This window comes from Marmota flaviventris, chromosome 15 (genome assembly GCF_047511675.1).
Source record: "Marmota flaviventris isolate mMarFla1 chromosome 15, mMarFla1.hap1, whole genome shotgun sequence".
NCBI lineage: Eukaryota > Metazoa > Chordata > Mammalia > Rodentia > Sciuridae > Marmota > Marmota flaviventris.
In genome coordinates this window covers 28,911,858-28,938,076 of record NC_092512.1, presented here as the reverse complement: position 1 = coordinate 28,938,076, position 26,219 = coordinate 28,911,858, and the positions used below count along the sequence as shown (strand labels likewise).

The 26,219-nt window shown below is 32.9% G+C and overlaps 1 protein-coding gene across 1 annotated transcript in view; it reads left to right on the top strand.

Moving 5' to 3' along the window:
- Pkhd1l1 (PKHD1 like 1) overlaps positions 1-26,219 on the top strand; it is a 140,432-nt gene that overhangs the window by 15,305 nt on the left and 98,908 nt on the right. The window contains exons 7-19 of the mRNA XM_027948491.2: positions 2,684-2,737; positions 3,286-3,359; positions 4,258-4,300; positions 7,855-7,925; positions 9,329-9,439; positions 11,319-11,408; positions 12,940-13,208; positions 14,436-14,527; positions 20,512-20,671; positions 21,209-21,344; positions 22,091-22,234; positions 23,914-24,071; positions 25,679-25,792. Of these exons, the coding sequence (XP_027804292.2) occupies positions 2,684-2,737; positions 3,286-3,359; positions 4,258-4,300; positions 7,855-7,925; positions 9,329-9,439; positions 11,319-11,408; positions 12,940-13,208; positions 14,436-14,527; positions 20,512-20,671; positions 21,209-21,344; positions 22,091-22,234; positions 23,914-24,071; positions 25,679-25,792 (1,516 nt within the window). The remainder of the gene's footprint in view (positions 1-2,683; positions 2,738-3,285; positions 3,360-4,257; positions 4,301-7,854; positions 7,926-9,328; positions 9,440-11,318; positions 11,409-12,939; positions 13,209-14,435; positions 14,528-20,511; positions 20,672-21,208; positions 21,345-22,090; positions 22,235-23,913; positions 24,072-25,678; positions 25,793-26,219) is intronic.

Here is a 26,219-nt window from a genome sequence, read left to right as displayed (position 1 = left end):
AAAAATAGACTGTTGGTTGATTCATTGACATGAAACAATGGTCTATATTCCTTTCTTTTTTGGTATGACATAATTCCTTCTTTTACTGTGATGGGTTTTATTAATAGAGAGCACATGAAAGCAAGGTTAATAGTAATTGATTTATAGTCATAGAACTCTATTAATGGAAGACTATTATTTAATTTCCTCATTGTACATTTTTCAAAATACCTAAGGCCTGGAGATCACATAACCTAGTCAAGGTTAGGAGTAGAATCCAAGCCTTCTAGCACACTATTTGGCACTTTACTGTACTGATTGTACTGTGGTGTATTGTAAAAGTGCTGAGGAAAAATAATTCATGCACAAGCTAGGGTTTGATTCTTGATTCCTCTATTTACCAACTGTGGACAAGATTGCAACATTGGCTAGTTAATTAACATCAAAATCTAATTGTCCACATTTGGAATGGAAACTAACATTGTCACTAGAGTATCCTCCTATAGTTTATATGGGGATATTTCAGTCCTGCCTTAGAAGAAGGAAAGCCCTGTTCATTTCTTGCAGAAGTAAGCATGGACTTGTGACACAGCTTTTAAGGTGTTTCATGCTTACTGAATACATGTATAAAACAGATAAATAAACAATTTAGGCAACAACTAGAGGATTTTCAAATATAAAAGGTCATATACCCATATACATATGCTTACATAAATTTGTAAGACAAGCAATTTGAAAGATTTTGCTAAATGAAATCAAGGTGACTTGTCTGGCATTCTATGAGGTAGAACTCTCAATTAAATTACATTTGTATGCAGCTATCATGTTCCAGAAATGTACATATTGATTCCTTGTATATAATAAAATAACCACTAGAAACTCATTGAATGTTTTATGTTTACAATTGAGCATAAGTAAAGATTTTGTTTGCTTCAATATAATTGTTATAAATGGTTAACATTATAATTCTTAAATAGGATTTTCTTAGTTATGCTTTGTCATAATGATGCCAGGGAGAAGAAAGTTTGACTTCCAAGAAGAAATTCTTTTTTTCCCCCACTGTAATTGAATTTTATTTCTGTTTTATACCAGGAAATTAATGAAACTTACTTCATAAAATCACAACATCAGGATTATCAGGGATGCCAGAGGGAAGCCTACCTAACCCTTGTACTCTGGAAATCCTCAGATCTTATAAGCATAGGAAATTTTTTCACTTGCCTGTTAATGGACAGATGAGAAATTCTTAGAAACTCAGTTATTTCATTTGCACCACATTAATTAGGGCACCAAGACTCCCAAGGCATTTCATTGTGCCTGAATTCCACTAGGAAGGAGTCTATAGCAGAGTTGTGTACTGGGCAGGAAGCTAGGAGATCTGCTTCCCAGATCTTGTCCATTCAGCTATCTCCAAATTCTGACTGGGAACAAATTACAGAGGAGATACAAATGAATAGAGGGACGAGTGCCCACTATGGAGCTTTTCATCTAAGAGATCATGTGGAAAAAATTCTGATAGATATGTATATGCATACCACCAGTGGGAATTGCCAAATGTGGGAGCTTGGGTTTGAATTCCTTCTCTACCTCTCACTAGTTGCAGGTGTGTGTCTCTGTAATAGGTCCTCTATAATTTATCCCTGATCTGAATTTGGAGATTTGGCTTAATGAACAAGGTCTGGAAAACAGAACTGCCTAGTGCATAGCCCTTCGCTATTGACTCCTCTTAATGGAACTCAGGCACAAGGAAATGCCTTGGGAGCTCTAGTGTCATAATTAAACTCTCTGCCTTAATTTCTTCATTTCTTAAATAGAAGGATGATAGTTACTGAATCATGGGATGGTTGCAAGGATTAAATGTAATGAAAGCCTGTGTCATCTGCTAAATTTCTTATTGAATTGGAATAACGTAGGAGGTTAGAAGAATTTTAACCCGTGCTCCTCTATAATGGGCACAATAATTCAGTTTACTTGCTTTATAAACCATGTGTAATGGCCAAGTGAAAGGACTTGTGTGTAAAAGTATATTTAAAAGTTCAGTATTCTCTTCAAATGGAAGTCATTTTTTATAGTTTAAGTTTCTATGTCAATTTATTTTGAGTCTGGAATTTGTTGTCACAGAAGCTGGGTAGTTTATGCTGGTGTTGCAAAAAATATAATACCAGTTACCTACAAGCCTCCAGTAGCACCAGGTTCTATCAGTATGACATTTATTTGAAGATTATGTTTCTATTGGAATTTTTCCAATAGAAATTGCTTGAACTTTAAGTGGATAAGTCTATTTGTTTCTATGCTTTCTTTTTTTATAGTACTTTGTGTGTGTGGTACTGGGAATTAAACCTAGGGCCTCATACATGGTAGGCAAGTGCTTCCTGTGGTACTTAATATCTTCTAACATATCAAATATGTGAAGAATATCATGACTATTAGGGTCTCCCAGTAAAATATCTGCCCCACAAGAGCAGGGCAGTCCCACACTTACTAATATGATTCAATACCTAGAGACACATAATCATGTTCACTAGATGTTTTTTGGAGCAATGAGTGATGGATACTAATAATGGTACTTATATGGATACAAACAATGGTATTTCTGATTGAGAGAAAATTATATAAGGTGACCAGTTAGCTTGATGGGAGGAGAACATTTTAAAATAATATATTAAACATAATTTTATATTTTCTAATAAAAATATTTATGCAGAGTTTATATTGGAGGAATGCCCTGTGAGCTTCTCATACCACAATCTGATAATTTGTAAGTAGCTAAAATAATTTTTTTCTTTTATAAACAGGAGATAAGCATACTAAATTTAAGTAGTAATTGTTAGCAATGCTATATATCTAAATGCTTTAAAATACAGTATGAATGATAATATTTTATATTATACATATTATTTTATATTATACATTAGCATTCATTTATATAGTTAAGTGCTACTTTATACTCTCCTCTGTCTCCAATGTAGTATGATATGGGCTGTTTATTTTATTATGAGGAAAGATGGTTTAAGAAATATCATAATCAAATAAGTATTTTATTTCATTATATTTAAAATTCTTTAGAAGAAATACTAATGGCAATATCAAAGCTACTCACAAAGTATTTCACTATTAAGTGAAATTTTCTTTAAATATCTTTAGTGAAGTCTGGGGATTATTTTCATCTTGCAGAAATTTTAGTTGTACCAATGGTTTCCATCCTAATACAGATTCTGAAATTAATGAGACATTTTCAGGGAAAAGTAACATTTAAAACAAATAGCATCTCTATACAATTTAATATTACCATATACAATTTGTTAGGTATGGTCTAAAACTGGATCATCCGAATGGAGACATAGGTTCTATGACTTGTAAGATAACTGGAACTTACATTGGTAAGTATCTATCGTCTTGCTTCAAAGGTGTTTGATTCTACTTCCCTGTTTTGGGTTTTCCTATGCACCTCTCTGCTGTTTTTATCTTTTTTTTTTTCTTATTTCCTCTCTTCCTTGCTTCTTTCACTTTCATATGAGCATCTATGAATTTGCTTCTTTTTAAGGTTTACATATAAAGTAAACTTCTTTAGGTTTATTTTTTTTCTTCTTTCTTTGCCCAGAGGATCCCATGACTAATTCTGCTATTTTATCTAGTGCCTTACTTTCATGCTTCTCTTTTCCCCTTGCTCTATGTACCCTAGACCTATCCATCTTTTAAATCTTGAATGAGTTTCCTGTCTTCTGTTTCAGCCTTTTGTAAACATCCCATCCTGAAAATTTTATATAAAATATATGTCTTCAGAAAATCTGCTTTTTGATCTGGTTTTATATTTTCAAATCCTGCTTTTCTTTTCCTTGTTAGGTTTGTAACAATTTTTAGTTCTCTGTTGTGTTATTGTTCTTGACAATTGTAGCCTCTATAAGGAGATGGACACACTGTGTGCTCCCTGCATCTCTCAACTCCTCACAGAGGATATGAACAATTAAGTAGCTGCTGAATGAATAAAAGAAATGTCAGGGTCACATGGTTATGTATCTGTTCTTTTATTATTATTCATTCATAATTATATTTTGTCAATTTTTCTAGCTATAATCTCAAGACACCTATTATGCACATTTTTAAAATTATAGGAATTTTTAAAGACAGTTCAGCTTTTATTTCTTTGAGCTCTAATGCACCATTGTTTAAGTACAGTTTTTATATTTTTTCCACTTTTAAAAATTAGCTTTACATTATAGAGTTATCATTTTCCTGTGATTTGGAATTTAATTGATTGTGTATTTTAATTAATTCCAGGTCATCACAATGTCAGCTTCATTTTAGACAGTGATTATGGAAGGTAGGTCACTTTGTAAATAATAGTTTTCATAATTGATTGAACTTGGTAAATAAAATAAAATGTGTATTTACTTTGTGCAATAGATGCATAGATTAAAGAATTAAATACTTTCTTCCCTCCATATTAATATTTAAAGTGTCAGTGACTCCTTTTTACTCAAAATTTGTGTCTCACACATGACCTTTCAATTGTTGGGAATTTACCATTAACTTAAACAACAGATAAAACATTTTAACTGTAATATGGAAAAGTGTGATTTTATTTCTTGCTGCTCTTCTGATTTAATTATAATTCTTTTAATAACTAAAGTAATTAAATTTTGATTTGGTTAATATTAGCATAGATAAAATCTCTTGATCAATATTCTCATAAAGGTTTTCTTTTGACCTATCAATGCAATACTATTGCAAAAAAATGGTAGACTTTTCAATTGCACATCTTAACATGATGGTTAATAACATACATTTATTGTTTTTAGAAGAACTGGAACTCATTTCCAGATGTTTTGCTTCCTGATTTCAATGACTTTCATATGTTCATAGAAGTATCAGAATATGAAAATCTTAACACATGTTGCCAACAATGTATTATAGATAATAATAATAATAATAAACTTTTAGTGGTAAGCATGCTGCTAAGCACTTTACATACATTATCTAGCTTAATTCTCCAAACAACCTATAAAATGAAAACTATTGTCTGCCCATGTTACTCACTGGAAAAATGAGAGGAATGTTAAATAATTTTCCCAAGGATATTCAGCCAGTAGAAGCAATACTGGGTAAGCCGATCCATGAAGTCCAACTCTAGAACCTGAGCTTGTCATTCCAGGACTGATCAAAGGTTTCAGCCACCAATACCACATCTTACTACTACTTCACATCCTGACAGGGTTCCCCGCCATGCAGGATAATTACACTCTTGGAAACATTTGCAAATGTGTGAGGGACATTTACTGACTGTCAAGGTAACTGGGTATGTTAAATCCCTTAGTGGGCAGTACCATGACATGCCAAACCTAAATGAATTGTTCTGCCCAAAATGTCACAATGTTTTTCATTGAGAAAATAAGACTGTTAATAAAAATTAAAATAAATTGCATTATTTGCCATTCAATACTAACATAACTATAGTAGACCAACATTTACCATTTAATGTCAATATAAACTAGATCTGTTGATTTCTTTTTTGTCTCCGAAGAGAGATTCAGCAATTAGGAGTTTGAAAAGAATGACAATACTACAATCAAAGTAGGTTTTATTCCTGCTCAGTGTTCACAGATTACAAGAGGAAGTCATAATCAGTCCATCCCTGCATGGAACTACAATTCCAGTTGGACTAAAATCCACTATCCTTATATTTAGAGACCATCTAGTGCTAGACAACTAGGAACAAAACATTTAATACAAAGTGATGCCGTTTTATAAGCTAATATAGACTTGACTAAACCCATGATAAATAGTATAATTCAAGAGCAAATCAGAGTGGAAGATACAGAAATGGTGCAAATATACACCTTTGTAACTTATAATGAGACAAATGACCTAGAACCCCATGATTTAACAACTATTCTCTGTGAGGACAGAACTACTTACATATAACTTGTTAAGGCTGGGCAATGTAATTTCCCCCCAAAATATTAGAAAAACATGTTAGAAGCAGCTATTAAATTTTGCTTGATTTCTAGAACTATATATAGTTCTTTTAGGATCTTAGTCTCACTCTTGCTTAGGTGAAAAAAAAAAAAAAGACTTCTTAGTTCTAAGTTTGTATGACACATATTCCTTGCCAAATCCATCATATGTCTCTATAAGAGAAATAATTATCCAAAAATAGATTTTGAGTGATTAAGCCTGAATATGGTTGCTAAGTATAAATAAATCAATATGCCATATTAACAGGCCCAGAAATTTCTTGCTTAAAACTGCCAGAAAATTTCACATATAGTATAAGCAAGAATACTGCATTAGATTATTGATTCTGTGATCTTACTATATGATTTCTTAAAGCCAATGGCTAACTTTTGATATTAATGCCTCATAATTGAGAAAATTGTGTTTCTATATAAAATATTCTCAGGAACTTAAGATAACTGTTAAAAATATGATATTTACTACTTAAAAATCTAGTTTTCAATACTACATAACATTTTTAAAATGGTAAACCATACTATAAATTATAAAATTCACATTTACAAATTTCAGGAGCATTCCTGAATACCAAATGAACTAATTAAGGATCACTGTGGCACCATTCCGTATCTCTTTTAATAGCCAACCTTCTCTCTGCTATTTTCCCCAAGTTCAAATGACAGCTGTTTCAAACTGATAAGGTTCACTGAGGCTGCCCTTAATTGAGAAATGCCTAGTCATTATCAATGAATTAGTGCAAATCACCTCAGTGTCATTCAAAATAAATTGCATTCAAATTTTATTTCAGGAGGCAATTTTCCCACTAACTTAAGAAGCAGAGTTAATTTTTGAGATTCAGGATCTGGCCAGACATAAGATTTTTGAAGTTTGCATGGTTTCAGATCTTTGCAAATCAACTGAAAAGCTTATAACATAAAAATACACACTCTAGTAGGAACTTCTTAAATAACTAATTTATCATAAAATATTTCCAAAGACTCTTTAGTCCTACAAATGTACATTGTAATGCCTGGGTTAGATTTGCAGGGAAGTTCATTGTTGATCTCAACCAGAAGATTTACATTATCCCTTTAGATTCTAGTTTGATGTAGTATAATTATGCTGAATACATTTTGGGCCTTGAAATTCTCATTTGAATTTATTAAACTTTCTAATTATAAATTTTATTGAAGTTATTTAATTTCTAGGATTCTTTCCCTTCCTATCCCTCCAGGTTATGGAAGTGTAAGTGTCTATCAAAATATATGCACAAGTATTAAGGTTTTGTGTTTATTAAGGATGATGTAAGCCTGGTGGATTGTTCTTAATTTGCTCTCATCCATCTGTATCTCACACTAATCAATGGACAGGGGAGCGAGCATTGTATAGTACCCAGATTAGGAGCCAGGGCTCTCTGCTCAAACTGCCTGGCCTCCCATTCTGTTTCTACTGCTTATTGGCTCTGTAACCTTGAGAAATTCAAAGAAATTCTTTGTCACCTATCTCATGTAGTTGACATCAAGATCAAATCGCATAATAAACTGAAAACTCTTAGCAGGAGAGCTCAGCTGTTACGAAAGGTCATCCTCCTGTGTTATTTTTATGGTTGCTTTTGTCAATATAGTTTCTTAAAATCAACATTTTTAAGGAATAATTTACATATGACAAGATGCACCAATTAATATTATTTGAAGTGAGCAGTTATACTAAACTGTGGCAAATGTGTGTGTGTGTGTGTGTGTGTGTGTGTGTGTGTGTGTAACCAACAGCCAAATCAAGATGTGGAACTTTTTATCTTCCTCCAAAAGTTTCAACGCATTCCTTTGCAAGGCATTTGATGATCTCTATAGCTATAGTTTTAAAAAAATCCTAAAATAAAGGTCATTTTTTAAAGCTGGAAATTTTACCTTTTTTTTTAAACAGGAGTTTCCCACAGAAAATGGCATATTTTGTTTCCTCTCTGAATAAAATTTCAATGTTTCAAACATATGCAGGTATGTGACAATTCTCTCATTCTGTATATGTGTATGGAAAGAAGTAATTATGCTTCATTTTATTAAATCAAAGGTAATAATCACTTTAAGGTATACTATATTATTTTATGTACTGCTAGGAAAGGAAAAATACCTAATATGGAGAATCTAAAAGCAGGCTGACATTAAATTAGGACACCCAAAACTACATTCTTTGTGTAAGATGAAAAAATGAACTTGTCACACTAACAGAGACAGCACAAAAACTTTCATATCTCAACTTTAGTTGTTGGTGAAAGAGGAGAAAAAAGTTTTCCTGTTAATTTAAACCACAAACCAGTACTCAGATTTGTGCTGTCAGTGTGATCCAAAATAATTCTCAAGAAGATTTTAGTTTAATTTAATTTAATTATTTTCAAGAAGTCTCAGGTTGATAGTCTCCCTAGTAGAGCGGCAGAAGGAAGCACAAACCCTCCCGCAAGAACCATACCCAGTCAGGAGTGATGGAGAGATATGTTTGAATTTTACAAATACTAAAGTGTGAAAAAAATGTATGTTTTAGAATCAATCAAATGTGAAATATCTTGATTTTTCCTAGAAATTTATTTAAAATTAATATAATGCATAAAACTTTGAAGTCATTAATAAGAAAATATTTAGTAAGAATTTGCTGTCTGTCATGTACTGGGTTATTTTACCAACATACCTAAAGCTTTTATGTACAAAGCCACAAAACGTCTAATCATAGTTAAATGTATTACTATATGAAAAAACATAAATATAAAATGTTAGTCCTTAAACATAGATGTATTCTTCAAGAGCCTATGGAAGAGAAAGCGTTTGACTTGCCTTTCTGTGTTTTTCTTTTTCTTTTTTTGGTACTGGGGATTGAACTCAGGGGTACTTAATCACTTAGCCACATCTCCAGCCTTTTTTATATTTTATTTAGAGACAGGGTCTCACAGAGTTGCTTAGCACCTTGCTAAATTGCTGAGGCTGGCTTTGAACTCCAGATACCCTAACCCTAACCCTAACCCTGCCTCAGCCTCCCAGGCCATTGGGATTACATGCATGCACCACTGTACCCTGCCTGGGTTTTCTTTTGGAGCTAAATATCTATACTCAGCTCAGTTTTTCCTTACTCACCTGGTCTCCTGATACTCATTTCTTTAGTACTAGTCACCATTAAAGCCCAGTCACCCATTGAATGTCAGTTTCAGTGAAAGCCATGTTTATTATCCTCTTTGCAGGACTGCATCAGAGACAAAATAATGAAACACTTAATTCACTTAATTAGTAATCCACTACCTACACTAAATTACGTGCTGTGACTAGGTAATTCAGAATTTTCTTTTTAAATGAAGCATTTGGGATGATGCCTGATATTCCTGACATGTGATATTTTATGTGATTTTTCCCCCCAGAGGTCACTACAGTTTCACCTTCAAAAGGAAGCACTGGAGGTGGCACCACACTAACAATAAGTGGGAGATTCTTTGATCAAACGGATCTCCCAGTGAAAGTTCTAGTTGGAGGTATTTTTCATGATGCTTAATATACTAACTTATAGGAATAAATTCTGCCTATTCTTGTTTAATTTGTAAGAAAAATAATAGTCTTTTCTCTGTTGTCATTCATTTAAAGCTGGGGATATTCACGCAGCATTTTGTTCTGGGCTCCATGCTCTTCCTTCTGCTATTTTTCCATGAGGGCCACTCCTTGCAGCCCTTAGTGGACACTTTATCTCTAAGAGTCACCAACAGGCATTTGTGGCAGCATCGTCACTGCCATCCACAAATTCCCCACCACAGTTAAGAACACACCCATTCTCTATTTAATAAGCTCTTAAATCCCCTTGAACTTCTGTTACTTCCAAAAAGTTATTTAATTATGATGGAATTTAATTAGCATTTTGGCATATTCTGCTCTTACTTTTTCATATACTGTGCATTAGTAGTTTGGCATGATACAGGCCTTGGAAAAAGCATAAATAGGGCTTGGTTCTCTAGGTATGGGTCACTTTTATGTGTCTGTTCTGGATCTATGTAGAGATAGTGAACCATGTAGCTGAAAAGGGAGGTTGGGATGAATGTCATAGTGGTACTCTTTCCATTGAGTCATAGGACATCACTTTCTTGATACGTAGAGGACAGGATACTCACTCTTGTAACTGGGTACGTACATTTTTCTTCTCACAGCCCCCTTGCTGGGGTATCTTCTACCTTTTAAGGAATCTTCCTATGAGTCTGCCAAAATGTGATTTCAGAAGAGAAGAGAAACAGATATAAAACAACTTCTAATATATGTACAATAGCTTTCTAGCCCACATGAATCCTTGTTGATCACCTGCCCAACTGTTAAAACATAAGATTTTTGACATTCATATAACATATTATTTGGATCAGATTTTATATTTTCAATATTAAAATCAGGGTATAAAATACTTGTAATTTATATAATATGCTTTCTTATCTGATATTGTGTCTATTTTGATTAGGATACAGTTGATGTGCCAAAAGGATGTCAGATTTCTATTCTATATCATTGCCATTAATAAGGCAACCATATTGAGATTTGGAATCATTGATAATTTTTTAAAGATAATGATCCTTATAGGAATGTTTCCTGTGCTTCCAGTAAAATGGACTGTGGGTTTAATATATTATTTGAATTCACAATTTCCTATTTTAATTGTCTTGCATCCATAAGCCATTCAAATAGTGAAAGCATTAAAAGTTTACATTTTCCAGGCCACCAAACAGAAACTGGCAAAGGTATCTCTCTCCATTTTTCTTGTCCTTATGTTTGTTAACTCTAGTAAATACTGAGGGCTGACCCTCATGAGGCAAACACAGAGATCTTAAAAGAGACTCTTCTATCAAGTCTAATTATGTTTATGTAGAAGTTATAATTTTTTCTCTTTAGACCCTTGTCCATTTGGGACACAGTTTTTCTGTTAAAATACCATTTCAAAATTATTGTCCCTGTTGTTTTAATTTTAAGAACTTGGACTAAACCACCATTTTTCCTACTTAAGATGTCTGGGGTCACCTTAAATTCTGGATATCATGAGCATTCTGCAACTTTGAGAAACAAAACAAGTCTTCACTTTTACAAAGATACAGTTTTATCTAGTTTTTCATATTTTTTCTCAGAAACTGGAATTTTCTAACTCAGACTTGCAATATTTTACCAGAAAAAATTTCCATTTATGGAAGTATAACAATTAATGATACTTATTATTAAGCCAATGATAAGGTTTCATGTAGAATATTTAAATGCAATAAAGGGCCCCAATTTTGTCACTTGCTTATGCAACTTTGATTTTAATTGAAAAAATAATTCAAGATAGGCTGATGTGATATTCATTATAAAGCTTCATTTGTAACAGTTCTACATTTTGCTTCTGTATAGGTCAAACCTGTGGTATTCTGAATGTCACAGAAAATAGTATATATTGCAAGACACCCCCCAAACCTCCTATTCTCAAAACTGTATATCCAGGTAAGTTATCATAAGAGAGAATAACAATTTCTATGTTTGCAATAAAGGAATATTATTAACACATAGCATTAGTCAAAAATATTATTTGAACTTTTTTAGAATTTGTGGTGAAAATTATAATAAATGTGAGTTTTAAATTATATTTTCTGTATTAGGAGACATTTGTATTAAAATAGCTGCATTAAAGCTGCATCTGTGGAGATAAACTCAGCCTGGTCTCCTGACACCCTACTAGAAGAGCATTTCTCTATTGATAGAGTATAATTGTACCTTTATTTCATAGTCTTTATGAAAATATTTAAAATGCCTTTTCCTGGTTGAAAAAAAAAGGCAGGGGTTAAATCCTTACTTTTTTAGAATGGTTTGAGAATGAAAACAAACCATGAAAGAAATGTCATTCGAAGTTCTTTTCAGACTTTCCCCTTCCAGTACATGGCCTTCCCAGCTACACAATTCCAGTGGAGTGCCTGCCAGTGTTTGAGTGGGGCAAGTGTCTCTTATCCTGCGCACACATTGAAATCTATTTACAGTTGTGTCATTGTTGGTATTTGGAGCCTAATAAATTCTGTTTGCCAAACTCTTAAACTTCTTTGTTTCAAATATTTGAAAAAAGTCTCACCAGTTTAAAAAGATAATTTTGATATTTGTAATTGGTAACTTTAGAGAAAGTTGTACGTGTCAGGAAATGCTGGTGCTATAGGAGGCTGATGTGTTCAATCTTTTCTTCATTTGTAACATATCCAAATGCAGCTGAACAGAAGTAGTCATTATTTTCCAGATTCAGGCAGGCTTAAGGCTGCTGAAAGAAGGCATGAGCACAACAGTTTTGCATTTTAAGGAAAAAAGAAAAAGATGTGATAGCAAATTTCTGATTAAGAAAAACTTCATATGTACTGGCAAGTGTAGTTACGTTTTATTGAGAGTATTCTCTGATTCTATCCAAGACAGGATGAAATCTTAGCACAAAAGCAATGTTTAAAAAAGAAGAAAAAAAAAACCCAGAAAAACAAATGCTAAGCAATATCTTAAAGCTAACAATCTATTTTCCTTGATTAATGGCTTTGTAAGCCATTTAGAATAAACAAGTCAAATATTTTGTAATCAAATGGTTTGGATTATGAAGTTTTGAGACTTCACTATATGAAGCAACATTAGTTATAGCATAAGTAACTAATTATTATGTATCATTATCTTTATGTAAAGTTCTATTTAGTGCCAGATATTTTACATATATAGCATATAAAATCCCCAATGGAAACCATTCAAATAATATTATTATTCACTTCTAACATGTGTGGTAATGGAGGCTCAGATAAATATAATAATAATAAATAAATTGTAGATTGCCCTAATTGCACTCTGTCCTCTGGGAACAAGTACATGTAGGGATACATATAATTGATTTAGTTTCACACATGATCTAAAAATGTTAATTGACATAGGACATCTATAATCACCACTCAAATATAAGGCCATTGAGACATTGCATCATGACTTTGATGAATGGCTTCTTTTGTTTCATTATATTTAGGTGGGAGAGGTCTAAAACTTGAGGTATGGAATAACAGCCGACCAGTACATCTTGAAGAGATACTTGGATATAATGAAAAAACGCCAGGGTATATGGGTGCCAGTTGGGTAGACTCAGCTTCCTATGCCTGGCCCATGGAACAAGATACATTTGTTGCACGCTTCAGTGGATTTTTGGTGGCTCCAGATTCTGATGTTTATAGATTCTACATCAAAGGTGATGACCGTTATGCCATTTATTTCAGCCAGACTGGACTTCCAGAAGATAAGGTAGGGAGACTGCAAAACACTACTTGATATTATAAAAATAGCGTGATGATCTTCGTATGTATCTCACTTATTCTAAGTAAAAAATCAATGAATATATTAAAGAATTTATGAGAAATTATTTCATGTGATCAGTTTCTTTGCTATTTTAACACATGATACAAACTTGTAGAAAACCCATAGCTTAAAAGAAAATTATGTCTCATGTGTAACTTTTCTCTGCAAAGGAAAAAATGCATACACTTACTTTATACATTTGAAAGATTTCTTTTATTATGAAAGAATTATAGCCACAATAAAGGATACAGAAAAACAATGAAAAAGTTTCACTACTCTACATTTACTTGGTTATGAGATGGAAGTCTGTCTTTTCTTTTTAACCTCTATTTTATTTTTTATATAAAGGATCATAAAAGATTAGTGTCATCTTTTGTCACATAGTATTAAATACAAAATTTGATCATCATTTTTTAATGACTGAATAGTACGTTATTACATGGGCTTATTAAGTTAGTCAAATACCCTCCTACTAATAAGTTAAAAACTTCCTTCTGATTTTTTATGACCACAATTAAAACTTTATTAGACATCTATAGTCATTAGTTTATTTTGTATTTTGTCATAGTACCTCAGGACAGGAGGGTTTCAAAGGATAGTTTCACAAGTGTGAAACTGACCAATCAAATCAAAATCATATTTTATGATGCAATTTATATGGCAAGATTTCTTCACAAATGGGTTTATATAACTTTAAATTGCTTTTGTAATTTATGAATTCCAGTTTGCCATAGTTTCTTGGCATTTTTACTCCAAAGATGACATTAGTGGGAAGCCCAAAGTCCTCTCTCTGTACTACGAAGAACCATTCAACAATCTTTGGTATCTTTCAGGGCTACCTCTAACTTTATAATTTGTATCAAATCTTTGAAAGTTCTCCACAGAGCAAAAGAATGATTAATAATAACACATTCTACCAGTATGTTTTCTCTTATTGTCCATTGCAGTGCTAATTATGGAAAGCCATGATCTGTGCAGTATACTCAGTAGAGTGGAGTTGGTGTGAGTGAAGGGTAAAGTGATGAAGTGAGCTTGCATAATTTTTAAAAACTCTATGTTGTCAGGGATAACGGATCTTAGAAGAATAGCATCAGGATTACAGTACTGATAAAAATAATTAGATGTTTAAAATATTAAAAATTGTCTTTTTATTCTCTGCTTTTCTGGGATAAGGTGAGGATTGCATATCATTCTGCCAATGCCAACAGTTATTTTTCCAGTCCAACGCAAAGATCAGATGATATTCATCTTCAGAAAGGAAAAGAGTAAGGTGTTTTTCTTGCCATAAAGTGATTGTTTGATATTTTAAAAATGTAAGCTCATATTTTAAAATCTTTTAATTTGTTTTCATTGGTGGGCATGATAGTTAATTGCTTGAATTTACAATTGGTCATTCTTTATAATTTTATTAAAGTTTGCTTCTATATCTTCAGGAATACTGACATTTAGCTAACCAGGTACATTTGAAATTTAATTTAACCTTGTTGTAGAAACTATAATTTTGTGAAATTTACTTAATCCTGATTTTCATTCTTTTCAGGACTTTTCATTCACTCCAATTCTCTAGTGTCTTTGTTCCAATGTCTGAGCACTTGAATGTTGCTAGGGAAAAAAACCACAAAATCCCATGAACTGGTAACACTTCTAATATATATTTATTATTTGCTGATTTATCCCAGGCCCTGGAACAGGCACTTGAAATCTAATACAAACAATATTAAATAAAATCCCTCCTCATAAGGAACATGAAATCTAGTATTGAAAGGTCAACTCCAGAAAGCAAATGAAAGTATTATTCAAATAGCAGATAATCACATTCAAAATGCTATTCAGGATTCCTAGAAAACAGGAAGATAAGAGACATGATATATTCAAAATGAGTATGTTCCATAGAGAACGTCAAAAGATGTGTTAATATCATTTTTTATTTACTATTTGTATGTGTTAGGTTTTTAAATTTTTTAAATTTGTTCCTTTTAGATATACATGCAGTAGAGTATATTTTGACATATTATACCTACATGGAATATAACTTATTTTAATTAAAATCTCATTCTTGTGGGTTGTACATAATGTGGAGTTTCACTGTTGGTGTATTCATATATGAACATAGGAATGTTATATCAGATTTATTTATTCCACTCTTTCCTATTCCTTATTCCCTGCCCTTCCCTTCATTCCCCTTTGTCTAATCAGCTGAACTTCTACTCTTATCTTACCCCCATTGCTGTGTGTTAGAATCTACATATCAGAGAGAACACTTGACCTTTGGTTTGGGGGATTGGCTTATTTCACTTAGCATGATAGTCTCCAGATCCATCATTTACCAGCAAAAATCATGAGGTCATTTTTTTAAGGGCCAGGTAATTTCTGTTGTGCATATATACCACATTTTCTTTATCCATTCATCTGTTGATGGGCACCAAGGTTGGTTCTATAGCTTAGCTATTGTGAGTTGAGCTGCTATAAACATTGATGTGGCTGTGTCACTGTAGTATGCTTATTTTAACTCTAACTCCTTTGAATATATACCAAGGAATGGTATAAACAGGTCAAATAATGCTTCCATTCTTAATTTTTGAGGAATCTCGATACTATTTTCCAGACTGCTTGCATCAATTTGCAATCCTACCAGCAACATATAAGTGTACCCTTTCCCCCACATCCTCACCAATATTATTTGTTGATTACATTCTTGATTGTTGCCCTTCTGACTGGAATGAGATAAAATCTCAATATAGTTTTAATTTTCATTTCTGTAATTTTTAGAGATGTTGAACAATTTTTCATGTTTGTTGACTGTTTGTATTTATTCTTCTGTGAAGTGCCTTTTCAATTCCTTTGCCCATTTATTGAGTAATTTGGGTTTTTTGGGTTAAACTTTTTGAGTTCTTTATATATCCTGGAGATTAATCCTCTGTCAGAGGTGCAAGTGACAAAGATTTTCTTTCATTCTGTGGGCTCTCTCTTCATGCTTTGGATTGTTTCATTTGCTGTGAAAAAGCTTTTTAGTTTGATAATGTTCCATTTATTGATTCTTGATTTTACTTCTTGAGCTTTAGAATTTTGTTGAGGAAGTCAGTTCCTAGGCCAACAAGATGAAGAGTTGGGCCTATACATTCTTCTGGTACGTGTACAATTTCTGGTCTAATGCCTATGTCCTTGACCCACTTTCAGTTGAGTTTTGTGAAGGGTGAGAGATAGGGATTAAGTTTTATTCTACAACATATTTCCAGTTTTCCCAGAACCATTTTTTGAAGAGGCTATCTTTTCTCCAATGTATGTTTTTGGTGCCTTTGTCTAGTATGAGATAACTGTATTTATGTGGATTTGTCTCTGTGTCTTCTATTCTTTATCATTGGCCATCTTGCCTGCTTTGGTGCCAATACAGTTGTATATTTGTTACTGTAACTCCGTAGTATAATTTAATGTCTGGTATTGTGATGCCTCCTGCCTCACTTTTCTTGCTAAAGATTGCTTTGGTTATTCTGAGCCTCCTGTTTTTCCAAATAAATTTTATGACTGCTTTTTCTATTTCTATGAAGAACAATATTGGAATTTAATGGGAATTGCATTAAATCTCAATAGCGCTTTGGGTAGTATGGCCGTTTTGACAATATTAATTCTGCCTATCCAAGAACATGGGAGGTCTTTCTATCTCCTAAGGTCTTCTTCAATTTCTTTCTTTAATGTTCTGTAGTTTTCACTGTGGGTCTTTCACCTCTTCTATTAGATTTATTCCCAAGTATTTTGTTTTTTGAGGCTACTGTGAATGGGAGAATTTTCCTAATTTCTCTTTCAGCTGATTCATCATTGGTGTATAGGAATGCAATTGCTTTATGGGTATCAATTTTATATCCTGCTACTTTTCTGAGTTTGTTTATGAATTCTACAAGTTTTCTGGTGAAGTGTTTTGGGTCTTCGAAATATAGGATCATGATTTTGGCAAATAGGGATAGTTTGAGCTCTTCTTTTCCTATTTGTATCCTTAATTTTTTTCTATTGCCTACTTGCTCAGGCTACAGTTTCAAGGACTATGTTGAGTAGAAGTGATAAAATAGGGCATTCCTGTCTTATTCCAGTTTTTAGAGGAAATGTTTTTTTCTCTGTGTAGAATGATGTTGGCCTTGGTTTTAACATATGTATCTGTTCAGTTTTACTACATAGCAAACCACTCTAGCCTAAAGGCTTCAAATAATAAATGTTTATTATTTCACACAATTTTGTCATTGGCTGGACAGTTCATTTGTTCCTGGCCTGTTTAGTTTGGGATTGATGATCTAGGATGACCTAAATTCCATTTGTACATCTCAGATGGCATGATTGGCACTGAGATATGGGGAGCGTCTCATCCTACATGATTTCTTATATTCCAGGAGCTTAACCCAAGCTTGTCTTGTTGATGGATAGGTTCCCAACAATAATGATAGCAATTACTATCAAACACACACTTTTAAATATTTGTTTTTGACACATTTGCTTCTATCCCATTGACCATAGCAAATGGTCAAGCATAGATTCAAGGGATGAAGAAATAGACTTTCATTTTCCCAGAGACTGTCCAAAGTCAGTTCATGTTTCCAGTTCATTCTGCAGATATCAGAATATCAGGTATCATTTCATCTAAGTACAGATCTTTTTGGTCAATTTTTAAAAGCATTTTAACTAGTGCATTATAGTGATACATAGTATTAAGGTTAATTTTGGCATAATTAAACATTCATGGAATTTAATTTGCTCTACTTTCAGTCACCAGTACTTCCTCTTTTCTACCTCTCCTTCTTTCCCCTAGTTCCCCTTCCTCTATTCTACTGGTCTTCCTTCTATTTATTTATAGTTTTTGTAAATTGTTGCTTTGCAGATATACATAAAGGTGGAATTCATTAGGACATATTCATATACCACATGTCATAATTTAGTCAATTTAATTCCACAGTTCCTCCCTTTTAGTGTCCTCCTCCCTCCCTATCTTTTCCTCTACTTTAGTGATCTCCTTCTATTTTCACGTATTTCTCCCCTACACTTTTCCCCTTTATTTGACTCTAGCTTCTGTATATGAAATAAAACATCCAATCTTTGACTTTCTGAGTATGGTTTATTTCACTTTGAATGATGTTCTCCAGTTCCATTGACTTTCCAGAAAATGCCATCATTTCATTTGTCTTATGGCAGAGTAAAACTCCATTGTGTATATATACCACATATTCTTTATTTGTTAATCTGCTGATGGGTACCTTGCCTGGTTCCATAACTTTGCTATCGTGAATTGTGTTGCTATAAACATTCATGAGTGTTTATCACTATAGTATTCAGATTTTCAGGTTTAAAAAAAAATAGTTCTTTTAAAATTTTAGTTTAGGATAAAACCAAGGAGTGGGATAATTGGATCATAGGGTGGCTCCATTCCTAGTCTTTCGAAAAATCTCCATACTGCTTTTCACAGTGGTTATACTAATTTGCAATTTCACCAACAATGTATGAGTATATATTTTCTCCCATATCCTTGCAAGCATTTATTATTAGTTGTATTCTTGATGATTGCCATTATAATTTGACTGAGGTAAAAATTTCTATATCGTTTTGATTTGCATTTCCTTGGTTGCTTGGGATACTGAACATTTTACATATTTGTCATCCATTCATATTTCTTCTTTTGAGAGGTGTCTATTTAGTTCTTTGCTGTACTTTGAATGCTATCTCAGTTACTAATTTAAAAAAAAAATTAAATCCATAAGTTTCTCTTGGTATTTGTTATTCATTTGAAGAAAGAGAATACTATCTATTATGAGACTTTTGTGAAGATTAAATAATATATGCAAAATGTTTAGTTATTGTCTTACACATAGAAAGTGCCCAATTAACATTTTAAGCTCAAAGTAAGAATGCAGAATTTAATGCTTTCTTTAGGTCTGGCTCCTTAATTAGTTTTGGCTACTTGGAGTTTGAAGAGCTGGTGAACAGGTTCCTAAGGCAGCCAAGATCCTGATGTAATCCTCCAGTACCAATTCTATCAGGGGGAGTATCTAGGGCTTCATCATCCTAGATGAAAGATAAATGTCCCTCATTCAGCCTCCTACTGTGGATATTTATTCCTTATATACAACAAGAATATTTGTTGGGTGATGTGATCTCATAATAGTGGCATTTCTAGAGATTTAGATGAGGACACAGCAGTTTTGCATTCATCTCTAACAGCTAGTCAGTTAATGCCTTATTCTGGATAGAATTAGACAATGGGCAGGAGTTCTTTGGAGTCAAGAATTCCAAACATAAGGTATGAATCCCACCTGTCTTGTTAGAGGGCTGTAGTCAGTCTAACCAATAGAAATTTCCTGAGGCACTATTTTATTCCCCAAGATATAAATGGAGCTAACTTTCAGAAATGTGAGAGTGGAATTGGGACAAATACCTGAGATGATAAACTTATAGGGAGGAAAAGTTTTTTTGGTTTATAGTTTCAGAAGTTGCTAGTCCCTGTTTGGGAATGTGGTACATTATGGCAGGGAGTGAATGCAGGAAAAAGGCTGTTCACCTCATGGCCACAGGGATGGAGATCTCTCTATAGAGAGAGAGAGAGGGAGGGAGGGAGAGAGAGGGAGAGAGAGGGAGAGGTGGATATGGGCGGTGGGGGAGGAAAAGGAAAGGAGCCAGAGTCACAGTATATACTTCATGGGAATACCATTAGGTCTCACATGCTTTAGGTCCTACCATCTCCAATGGTGTCACAAGCTGGTGACCAAGTCTTTAACACATGGACCTTTAGGGAATATTTGAATTTGAATGGTATTTGCAAAGGCTTTCATCCTTGACACATACAACCACTTAGTTGCAAAATATATAATATGTCTAAGCCTGCTTGTCATTTTCTTGACTATATAAAAATATTTAACTTCTGTATGTCCTCTGTATTGTATTCCTAATAATTATTATCATAATCTACATTGATATTTTGTTTTAAGGTCCTTAAGGATAGGAGTTAGTATCTTCTTCAATCAATAGTCACTGACAAAGCTAAAAGAATTGGTCAGGAATGGAAACAATTCAGATATCTTATATAATTCATTATATTTTAAACAAACTGCTATGCAACTTTATATATTTTAATATATTATTCTATAAGTGTGGATTTTATACAATATAAATCATTTAATAGATTTTGTGGATGTTGATGTTTTATTCATTGAAAAAGAATTTCATGCCTAGTATTCTGGGGAAAAATATAATATTCATTAGTTATTTTGTTTTCCAGATATTATATTGAAATCTTGCTGCAGGAGTATAGATTGAGTGCTTTTGTTGATGTTGGACTATACCAGTTTAGAAATGTCTATACTGAACAACAAACAGGAGATGCAATAAATGAAGAACAAGTTATCAAATCCCAGTCAACAATTATCCAGGAAGTACAGGTTTGCTGTGATGATAGATCCACTTTATCAAAAATAATTCTCAGTGGGGCTGGGGTTATGGCTCATAACCCCACTAGCCTCACACATGGGAGGCACTGGCCAGCGTTCAATCCTTAGCACCACATACAAATAAACAAACAAAATTTATTGTGTCCATGTATAACTAAAAAAATAAATAATAAATAAATAAATAAAATTCTTAGGGCTGTGGGTGATAGAGTGCTTGCCTAGTACATGAGGCCCTGGATTGAATTACTGATACCACAAAATATATGAAAATATCCAAAGCCAAAGGCTCCTTTTGCTTATTAATTTCAAGAGATAAGATGCTTTTTAGGAGAATGCAATTATCAACAATTACTGAGCTGTGGCTTGGAATATCTTTATTATAAAACCCGCTTTTACATAGTCTATAATATCATTTACTCATTTGCAGTAAAATGGAGTAATAAAGAGTCATTAAATAGCTGAATTATGATACTTTCAGAGTGTATTTTCCCATATATTAAAGATTTGTTTTTTCAAATTGGAAAATAGGTTATAACATTGGAAAACTGGGAAACAACTAATGCAACTAATGAAGTCCAGAAGATCACAGTAACCAGCCCATGTGTGGGAGCTAATTCATGTTCATTTCACCAATACAGATTGATCTATAACATGGAAAAAACTAGTAAGTTATAAATAATTAGGGTGATGTTGTTTCTTTTTACATATAGATGTAGCTACAAAGGATTTACTCTAAGTCTTGTGGTACTGTTTGGTAATTATCATTTTAATAATATGCTAGACAAAGGAGAAAAATAAATCATGAAGAAAAGCCTTCAGATTGGGATAGAAAATGACATAAATATACACAACTTTATGGCATATACCATCATTTTTATAAGGATAATTATAAATACATATATCTAAATCCATATAAGGATTTTATGTTTCTGTGGCTCACAGGTATAAATTCAGAAAATAAAAATTAAATTTATCCTTACAATGATATAAACATATCTTTCAATTTCCCAAATTAAGAGATAGACCTATGATACACTAATTTGTTGGTTAATAATAGAAGATTTCTATATTTGATAATAAATTCTAAAAAAATTTCTTTTGCTATTTCTGTTAATTATTTCAACTGATAAATATTAATGAGTACTCACTGTTTGCAAAATACATACTTCTTATTATGGGAATATTAAATAGTAAAATATGATCCCTGGTCTCAAAAATATCACAAACCAATTAAAAAGCCAAACTATTGAACAAATCAATTTCAGAGCTTAATTTCTCTAAGTGATAACTCACATGTTACAGAGTATGGCTGCTTTAAAAAAAGTACAAAACATACTTTGTCTGTTGTAAGCCAGAAAGATTTCAATTCATCTGCCTTTTTTTTTTTTTCTTTTTTAATTCATCCAAAAGTCTTGTTACCTGCTGATGCTTCTGGCTTCCTAATGCAATCAGCTTTGAATGACCTCTGGTCTATAAAACCCGACACAGTTCAAGTAATAAGAAAAAGGAATCACCAGGGCTTTATCTACACAATAACCTTTGTATCAACTAGAGGTAAGCTTGTATTTCATTTTGTGCTTCTCCAGGAAATAAACGACACCCCGGGCAACTCTACTATGAAAGGTAAAAAAAAAAAAAAGTTCCATAAAATGATAGAGGAAAATAGATTCATAGCCTTGATCAATGGCAGGAGAAATGGAAATTAAATGGTACATTTTTTTCTATATTAATTTAAATTTTAGTTTTATTTCAAGAAATATACAACTCCAATACAGGAGAAATACACTGTGTGCACTGCAAATGCATTCATTGATATAGTATACTTTTTACAATCAGTGAAAATATTAATTCTGAAAATAAAATTTAAGTAAATCCATATTATTCAGGAGACATTAGTCTGACCAAATCTTGCCTGAAGAAAGGATTATGTGGTCTAATTCACAAGGGAAACATTTCATATCAGACTCCTTGAAAATTGACAGAACTCATTAGAATATTAACATCCTTAAGGAGTCCTGCTGTTAAAAAAAAATCAATTCACCTGGGTTTAATGCAAAATTATCTGATCTCTCAACCTTTTAAAAATATTTTCAAGTAATAGCTTTTAACCTCATATTAATGTTTTATTTTATTTTTTAACGAGAGAGAGAGAGAGAGAATTTTAATATTTATTTATTTAGTTAGTTATTGGCGGACACAACATCTTTGTTTTGTATGTGGTGCTGAGGATCAAACCCGGGCCGCACGCATGCCAGGCAAGCGCGCTACCACTTGAGCCACATCCCCAGCCCTCATAGTAATGTTTTATACATGACATTTTTGGCAATATTGAGGTAGATATTCTGTCTTCAGTTAAAGTTAGTAAGCAATTTGGCTATTTGGTGTATCTAAGCTTATAAAGTAGGTCCCTGGGGTGTGTGTGTGTTTATTTTCCAATTCATGAAAGTAGAATGTTACCTCAATGTTTGTCTTATTTTATGAAATTGTTAATTTGATTGTTGAATGGGAGATGAAGAATTTTGTTTAATATGAATTGAAGCTCCAAAAATTTCAAAAAGTTAGTTGTTCAAAATACTATAAAAATGAGGATATAGCTACTCTTATTGATCTGTTTATAGATCAGAAACAAATTTTGAGGCTTCAGCAGTGACCTTAAAAAATATGGTACTAAAACCATGGCTGAATATATTGTCAGCCTTTACCCAATAAAGAAGGTCAATGGGATTCAACTAATATAGTATCCTTCCAAAGAGGAGAAACCTCCAAGGACAAGGTCTTGTTTCTCTCAAAGTGACATTGTCTGACCAAGCCTCATAGGTCTGGGCTGGTTTTTGGAAATCAGCTTTTTGCCCTATTCATACATAAAGAAAATAGCCCAGTCAAGCCCTCTACATTAAAATAATGATATTGACATAGAACTAAAATATTTTTTTGGAATATCCTCCTGCCCATTGATCTATACTGCATATCCCCAGTTGTATCCCTCTGTTTATCTTACAATATTTCTTCTTAAGTCATAAAGAACTTTGGTAGATAGCACTTCACTGTTTTGCTATTTCTGCTATGAATAAATCTACTCAATTGCGGGGATCTGCTCTTCTTTTCCCCTATTCATCCTTATTTTGAATTAATGGGACTCCAAATAAAAACAATTTGGCATTATTTGAATGTCTGTTATAGATATTTGGTATGTTACTAATTAACTCTTAAAATTGTTTGGTACTTCATTTCAGGAGACTTTGATCTGCTTGGTTATGAAGTACTTGAAGGGAATAATGTCACACTGGATATTATAGAACAAACCAAAGGGAAACCCAGTTTGGAGACATTCACATTGAACTGGGATGGGATTGCCTCAGTGCCTCTTACTCCAGCGTCATCAGAAGTTGAAGTATGCTCCAGGAATATTCCTACCATGCATTTTCCCAGCACCATCTGGTGGTGTTCACCGAACCTTTATAGACAAATGAGAAAGAGACATTACTTCCAAAATTCACATAAATCATTTAGAATTTGATCAGCTTACTAAGATTTATATATCATGAACATTTTTGTCTAAGGGGACACAGAGACAATTGAGCACAAAGTCTGCACCCTTTTTCTGGACAAAGTATCTCAAAGTTATTAGAACCTTGTTTTGCTTTTGAGTACAGGCTCTCTGTCCCTCTACCCATGCCAGCATTCATCTTCATCCAAAATCCAACTGGTCATCACGTAAAAGTCAGAAAATCCTTGAGAGATGTAGTATAGTAAAAAAACTTAATAATGAAGTTTAAATCTCTTGTTATTTTATTACATAGAAAATTATCTAAATGTCAATCTTCTATAAAGAAATGTTTAAGGAGTAGTAATATATTCTCCTACTTGGCATGGTGGGTTGGAGCCAATCCATAGTGAGGGGAGAATGGAGGAGACATCACAAAGATAGAGGGAAGGAAAAGGGAGTCCTTGGGTTTGTATCAACAGGACTTAATATACCTGCATGTGGGGAAGCTCTCCTTAGAGAAAGAATGTTATGGTTACTGAATTTTGACAACTACCTTCCTGTATTTAAATCATAATTTGTTTGATGATTAGACATTATACATTATCTCAAGCCCCTAATCCTTTGTTGTTTTGTGTGTGTGTGTGTGTGTGTGTGTGTGTGTGTGTGTGTGTATGGGAGTGCTGGACATCAAACCCAAAGCCCTACTCAGTTAGGCAAGCACTTTACCACTGAGCCACATCTCCAGTCTCGAGTCCTTAATTCTCTCTCAATATTTTTTTTGGAATTAGGGATTGAACCCACAGGTGCTTAACCACTGAGTAACACCTTTAGTCCATTTTTATTTTTTATTTTGAGACTGGTTTTGCAGAGTTGCTAGGACTTCACTAAATTGCTGAAGCTGGTATTGAATTTGCAATCCTCTTGTCTCAGCCTCCCAAGCTGCTGGGATCACAAGCGAGCGCTACCCTGCCTGCCTGGCTCAGGCCCTCATTTCTAAACAATAATTATTTTTGTGCTTTGCCAGATCAACAGATGTAGAGATGATAAGGGACTCATGAATGTACCAATTCCTTTATATTCCAGTATTATTTATTATTTTTAAATAATCTGAAATATAGACTTATAGTACATGCATCTCCTCTTTTGAAAAATGGATTGCATTAGAGTATATAGTTTGTTTGTTTGGTTAATTTTGAGATATTTGGGGAAGTCTTTTATTCAGAATCTGTTTAATTATTGATTTAAGTTTTCTTTCTCATTCTCTTTAAAACATTTAACTTATAACCATGCTAATAGTAGCCAGTTGGATATAACTATTTTATTCTAAAATAAAACTTTGAAAAATTATTGGACACTAAAATACACATTAACTTAAAATTATTTTGATAATTATCCCATAATTATGGCTAACATAGGAATTATAAAAACATTGTTAGAACTAATTAGTAGAACTACTAATGTTCTAAGACTTCATGAAAAAGAAGTTATTACAGCACATATTGTTAATTTAGTTTCAGGAAGCAGTGGAAGAAATGGTTAGCACTAAATGTCCACCACAAATTGCACATTTTGAAGAAGGATTTGTTGTGAAATACTTCAGAGACTATGAAACTGATTTTGACCTGGTATGAAATATTTCATTAACCTTGAAATTGATCAAATAAGTATTCATATAAATATTGGGGCTTTATTATTTCCTTTTTGAACTAGCATTGATTCTGTTATTATTCAAAGTCAAATTGTAAAAACAATTTTGTTACAGATTTATTGGTAAGGCCTATCCTAGCATCTTCTTACATGTTAAAATAATTCATTTGTGAAAGCTTCATTTACATCCCACAAATTTGCTAATTTTGCTCACTTTCTGTTGGTTAAATTTACTTAACCAACAGAAAGTGAGCAAAATTAGCATGTCAGGTAGATATGCACTTGTTCCAAGTGAATATTTTAAGAATAAAAAGGAAATAGTCAAATTATTTAATTTATAACACTCAAGAAGTAACTGTGAATTCTTAAAAATATATATCATATTATACTTTGTAAGAGCAGATG